We start from the raw sequence: 5,964 nt of genomic DNA, 5'->3' as shown, positions 1-5,964 counted from the left end.
AAGTATAAATCATTTCAAATTTGACATTTTAGTCGTTTAGCAGACACTCTTATCCGGAGCGACTTACAGTTAGTGAGTGCATACATTTGCGTACAAAGACTTATATTAAGAAAACCAGACAGCACAATTTTTATTTATCGATAGTCGGGGGGACACTCCAACACTCAGACATCATTTACAAACCAAGCATTTGTGTTTAGTGAGTCCGCCAGATCAGAGGCAGTAGAGATGACCAGGGTTGATCTCTTGATAAGTGTGTGAATTGGACCATTTTCTTGTCCTGCTAAGCATTCAAAATGTAACGAGTACTTTTGTGTGTCAGGGAAAATGTACGGAGTATAAAGTACATTATTTTCTTTAGGAATGTAGCGAAGTAAAAGTAAAAGTTGTCAAAAATAGAAATAGTAAAGTAAAGTACAGATACCACAAAAAAACTACTTAAGCAGTACTTTAAAGTATTTTTACTTTAGTACTTTACACCACTGACTGACAGAAGCAATACAATCCTGTTAGGGATTTTCTTCTTACAGTATAAACATTTGGGGGAAAGAGGACATTTTGATGGACAATTGAATTAATACCATTGAAGTCATGCATGTTCATGTATGGAAAATACTTCTACCAATTAACTTTACATATGCTTTATTATTATGTAATTCCAAAGTTCAAGTGAGAAGGTGGGAAAAATACATTGCCGCCACATAGGCCTGCAGTTAAATTAATATTCCTGTTTATTCTGTTCTTGGTCACCAACATACCGGAAATAGGATTGGCTAAATTTGACTGGATGCAAATCAGTCCTCTATTTCCTTACCCCATTGAAGTTTAAATGTAAAATAGTTACGATAATGGTTAAGGTTAGGGTTAGGTAAGGTGTTATGGTTAAGGTTAAGGGTAGGATTTAGGATAGGGACGTCCCAAGGATTCCGGATAGCATGGACCATTTCTCTAATGAAACAATGCACTACTCAGTCAGAAGATCCTTGGGCGTCTCGTAGACCTACTACATGAAAATAGTGCATGTCTTTTAAATACATTTTAGAATTGAGTTTGAGTCTATATATGTTAACTCATCAAGGTTTAGATTTGTTGAAACAATCGTGAGGTGTCTGAAATCCGAGAAATTAATAGTCTAATTTGAAGGGGGAAAAAACGAGAAGGCGGAGGGATCTCCACTACACCCTTTACGAGTAATAATATTGGCTTTAAAGAGTAGCCTCGACCTCGTTACAGCCAGAGATTACAGAGTGCGTGAGGAGAATCATCGGGCACATCTCGAAGTGGCTTACTGGTACTTTTTAAAGCTCACAATAACACATGTGCGCAGAAGGAAACATTTTCGGGATTTTGATCTGAAGTGAATAACAACATTATTTTATTTGTTGGCCTAATACTTTTCAACGTTATTCTCACAGTGAAATCAGAGACGGGTCTGCCTTTTATCCTTGGCATTTCGGTGTCCTTGTGCGCAATTGGACATAATTTTCAGAACCTGAATTGGGAGTAAATTTTTGGGAACGAACAATAATGTTACTGTCCAAATTTGGCTCATTTTCCCATATTTGCAGCACGTCCAACATGGATTTGCCAGTGAAAATACAGCTTCAGCAGCAAGGTATGGAATTTCCCTACGTAATTATGTGACATTAGGTTATTTCCTATAACGTTACAGCTCAGTTGGACCCACATGATATGAAACGACTGCGTCAATAAATGGGCATTAGTGGTAGCTATTATTGTAGGCTATTACAGAATCTTTTCCAATATAGTTTCGTGATTATTTGACATGTCAGACATTGGAGGATTTGCCGGCAAGTCTGACCTTAAATCTGGAGCCATTTTGAAACCCTCGTGCTGGAGCGCATTTTGTGCCTGAAGGTTGTTTGAGATTGCAACTACATTTAAATTTAAATTTAATTAACAGTGAAGGTGGAGAAGGAGCCATTCGATAAAGTATACCAGGTGGGATCCGTACTAGGAAGCGGGGGGTTCGGTACGGTCTACGCTGGTAGTCGGATTTCAGACTGTTTGCCGGTAAGGGGAACATTTTAAACTGCTTTGTTTTGATCGCACCACATGGCCGCAATGTTCGCTGCGTCCACTGATGCGGTTCTCATTATCACTATGCCTTTTTTTTATTCCAGGTTGCTGTAAAACATGTAGCCAAAGAGAGAGTTACGGAATGGGGTACCCTTGTAAGTATTATATCCTACGTGTTTTTGTATTATTTGCTATTTGAATGTAGGTTATTCCCGCAAATTGTTGTTTGGGATTACATTGTAACCATCTGCTATTGTTTCATTTAAAGAACGGTTCATTGGTGCCTCTGGAGATTCTGCTCTTGAAAAAGGTGGGCACCACTTTCCGAGGCGTTATAAAGCTGATTGATTGGTACGAGCGACCCGATGGCTGGTTAATAATCATGGAACGACCGGAGACTGTCAAGGATTTGTTTGACTATATAACCGAGAAGGGAGCTTTGGACGAAGACACAGCGCGTGGATTTTTCCGTCAGGTCTTGGAAGCGGTACGACATTGCTACAATTGTGGAGTGGTCCATAGGGACATCAAAGATGAGAACCTGCTCGTGGATCTACGCAGCGGAGAACTCAAGCTCATTGACTTTGGTTCAGGGGCGATTCTCAAGGACACCGTTTACACAGACTTTGACGGTAGGTCCATGGCGTGCATTTCTTGACTTGTTGCAGTTTAACACAGTCAGTTGATGAATATTGGCCATTGCAATTACCTTTTAACGTTCAAAGCAACCTGGATGGTGATGCAGCTTTTCCTCACACCTTGCTTATAGCCTATCCCACTATTGGGGCCACATTTAACACCATTCATAGTCCCCTATCTTTTTTAAGGCTTTGGAAATATCTATTGTAAATCCTAGTTCAATTGAATTTGCTACTTTGTTAAACACCGTTTACACAGACTTTGACGGTAGGTCCATGGCGTGCATTTCTTGACTTGTTGCAGTTTAACACAGTCAGTTGATGAATATTGGCCATTGCAATTACCTTTTAACGTTCAAAGCAACCTGGATGGTGATGCAGCTTTTCCTCACACCTTGCTTATAGCCTATCCCACTATTGGGGCCACATTTAACACCATTCATAGTCCCCTATCTTTTTTAAGGCTTTGGAAATATCTATTGTAAATCCTAGTTCAATTGAATTTGCTACTTTGTTAAACTAAATGTTAATAACAATGTGTTTGTTACATTATTGCCTGCAGATTCATAGAATGGGGGTAGAAACATTGTTGCACACAGCACTTTTTAAATGATTGGCTACTTTAAAAATGGTCAGCTGCCATGTAACATCTGTTTGTTGTGAAACCTGAGTCTTGGATGCATGTGAAGGCCCACATCACGCTTCCTGTTTTTGTTTGGTATCCAAGTTACTCGTGCCCTGGGGGGGGGGGTCACAGTAATGGGGAGGAAAATGGTTCTTTGTTATGGGGAGGACGTGTAGGGGTTATTTCAAGAAACAAAACCAATTATTGTGGCCTAAAATTAGCAGTTGCTGTGCGTCTGCTAAATGACTGAAATGTATTTGGTCTTCCCCCTAGTATTTTCTAGTCAGCCTCAGGCACCACGCAGACAGTGTAGACACTGCAGGGGTGGGGGGAGGGATCAGACTGGCTGGTGGGTTTTTCTATGGGAAGATCCTCTCTCCTTCTCAACCCATTGGAGGACAAGGTCAGAGGGGCGGGACCTCTGGCTTTCTCATCCAATGGGTTTTGAGAAGGAGAATAAGAGTATGCAATTGACACTTCAAGAGCTGTCAGCTGACTGAAATCTCCTTTATGGTGTTGCAGTCTGGTTCACATCCAAGGATGGGTTCATTACACACAAGTGCATCGTTTGCCTATATCTTTCTGTTTTAGGTTCAACTATTAGTACCACATTCTGAAATGTAAAATTGTCTTTGTCTTTTCCACCCTTTTCAGGCACAAGGGTATACAGTCCACCAGAGTGGATCCGATTCCATAGGTACCACGGACGGTCTGCAACGGTATGGTCACTTGGCGTGCTGCTATACGACATGGTGTGTGGCGACATACCCTTTGAACAAGATGAGGAGATCCTTGGGGGATGCCTGTTTTTCAGGAGGAAAGTGTCTACTGGTACGCGTCTCACTCTGTCCCCCATGCTGCTGTCTCCTTTAGTTTACATTGTATGTCTGTCAACCTGCCTGCCTGTGTTGGTCCTCCAGTGGGTTTCAGGTGTTAAACCTCTCATTCTCTCGCTCTCTCCACAGAGTGTCAACAACTGATCAAGTTGTGCCTCTGCCTCAGGCCCTCTGACAGACCCACACTGGAGCAGATCTTTGACCACCCGTGGATGCGTGTCCCAATCGACGACTCAAAAATGGAGAGTTGTGACATCACGCTGCATGCAATTACCCCTGACTCCTCATCAAGCACAAACTCAAGCAAAGAAAGCCTCTGATTGGACAACCTTGTGTGAAGGGGACATTTGCAGACCTGTGGACTTGTGGTTCCTCAGTCTCAATAGGAGCGTGTTAACAGGACTTTTCGTTGGCAACTATAATTTATGGTTTTCCTCTAACTCTGTCATTGTTATTTTGAGGAAATGTTTCCTCACCTGGGAACTTGTTACTTGGGTGGTTTGACCAGCATTCTTTTATTTCAAGATTTATTTTTAGCTGGTTCATGTTCTGTAACCCCCTTATATCCAGATCTCCTGGCTGCTCTTATAGAGCATGAACTTTGTTTTTGTATTTTCATTGATTTGGAGTGCCTTTTTTAAAATATTTTTTTGCTGCTTTGGTGTGGCTGTAGTCATATGAACCTTGCGTTGGGTCGTCTGCATGAGAAATACCTAACCAGAGTAACCCCATCTCGCAAAGAACCAATCCCATGACAGGACCATGTGATGCAGGATCCCACCCACCGACATGGTGGAATACTTGAAACGCACACTCATCCACACCACAAACTTTCTGCTGCTCTTTCACTGTAAATGTCTGCACAGCTGTGCGGAAATGGGGTTCATCATCTGTTTCTCTGAATGTGTACCGAAAGCATCAAAACCTCTCTCCCTCAATGGCGTCGTAGGGTTTCATACACTTGCGTTTCTGTACCCCATCTCTGCTGACACTACACAGCCCCAATCTTGGCTTGGCTGGGACCTGTGTGTGAAATGCACAATCAATGCAATATTCATGGACTTTTTCATTTCTTCTTACTATTAGTATGTATATTTATGTACATTCTCCCATGTAAAATTATTTATTTGTACTAGACATTCCACACTGTGGCTATTTATTTATTTTATCAATTTAAGGAAATCCCAGAAATAAAATTATACATGGCCTTTTTTGCATTCCGGTAATTTCTCATTTAGAAATCACAATTGTTCTATATTGGTTATCTATTGAAAAATAAGAACAAAACAATTGAACTTGTGGTTGACCCAATCTTAAATCTCATTAATGCCTTCAATGAGACTGAAATGTGAGTTTAAATTCAAAATGGGTGAAATAATGATGGGAGATTATTTTCATACCAAAATTTCAAATAAACCTTTTGTATATTAATTACTTTGTGTGAGGTCTCTGTGACACGTTTGAATAGTCATACATAAACTACTCTTCACAAACAATACTCATCACAAAATAACATGAGACAATACTCATGTTTTGGAATAACGTTAACTAGTCATAGCCACTTTCCTGCTACCACATGCACAGCAATCATACTATGAGTCATTTTCATATGATGCACTGACTACAACAATGACTAACATCTGAGTCATAAGATCCCAGGAATAGCATTGACACCAAGCGTTCCAGTGATATGATGCTGCCCCCTATGGCATAAGTAACCAACAACACACATGCACTATGCTCAGGTTTCAACTCCAGCAGAGAATAGATGCCTTGTTTTATTCTTGGGCGTGAGCGCCGAACAAGCATCACTTGTCAATCAACA

General features: G+C 40.8%; 1 protein-coding gene across 1 annotated transcript; it reads left to right on the top strand.

Annotated features, from left to right (window-relative positions):
• Positions 1 to 1,222: 1,222 nt before the first annotated feature.
• LOC121540538 (serine/threonine-protein kinase pim-3) lies at positions 1,223 to 5,570 on the top strand. Its single transcript, XM_041849484.1, has 6 exons — positions 1,223 to 1,615; positions 1,925 to 2,034; positions 2,145 to 2,195; positions 2,309 to 2,672; positions 3,958 to 4,134; positions 4,269 to 5,570. The coding sequence occupies exons 1-6, from the start codon at positions 1,528 to 1,530 to the stop codon at positions 4,457 to 4,459; spliced, it is 981 nt and encodes a 326-aa protein (XP_041705418.1). The 5' UTR covers positions 1,223 to 1,527; the 3' UTR covers positions 4,460 to 5,570.
• Positions 5,571 to 5,964: the final 394 nt, after the last annotated feature.

This window comes from Coregonus clupeaformis, chromosome 26, assembly GCF_020615455.1.
Source record: "Coregonus clupeaformis isolate EN_2021a chromosome 26, ASM2061545v1, whole genome shotgun sequence".
Classification (NCBI taxonomy): Eukaryota; Metazoa; Chordata; class Actinopteri; order Salmoniformes; family Salmonidae; genus Coregonus; species Coregonus clupeaformis.
The sequence above is the reverse complement of the archived record's forward strand: the minus strand, read 5'-3'. Positions and strand labels throughout refer to the sequence as shown.

What these genes read in the sequence shown, in the direction of transcription:
- LOC121540538 (XM_041849484.1), top strand. Translation starts at nt 1,528, where the DNA reads ATGTTACTGTCCAAATTTGGCTCATTTTCCCATATTTGCAGCACGTCC. An exon ending in GGATTTCAGACTGTTTGCCG is followed by an intron (nt 2,035 to 2,144) that starts GTAAGGGGAACA and finishes TTTTTATTCCAG; the next exon opens with GTTGCTGTAAAACATGTAGC. An exon ending in CGTTTACACAGACTTTGACG is followed by an intron (nt 2,673 to 3,957) that starts GTAGGTCCATGG and finishes CACCCTTTTCAG; the next exon opens with GCACAAGGGTATACAGTCCA.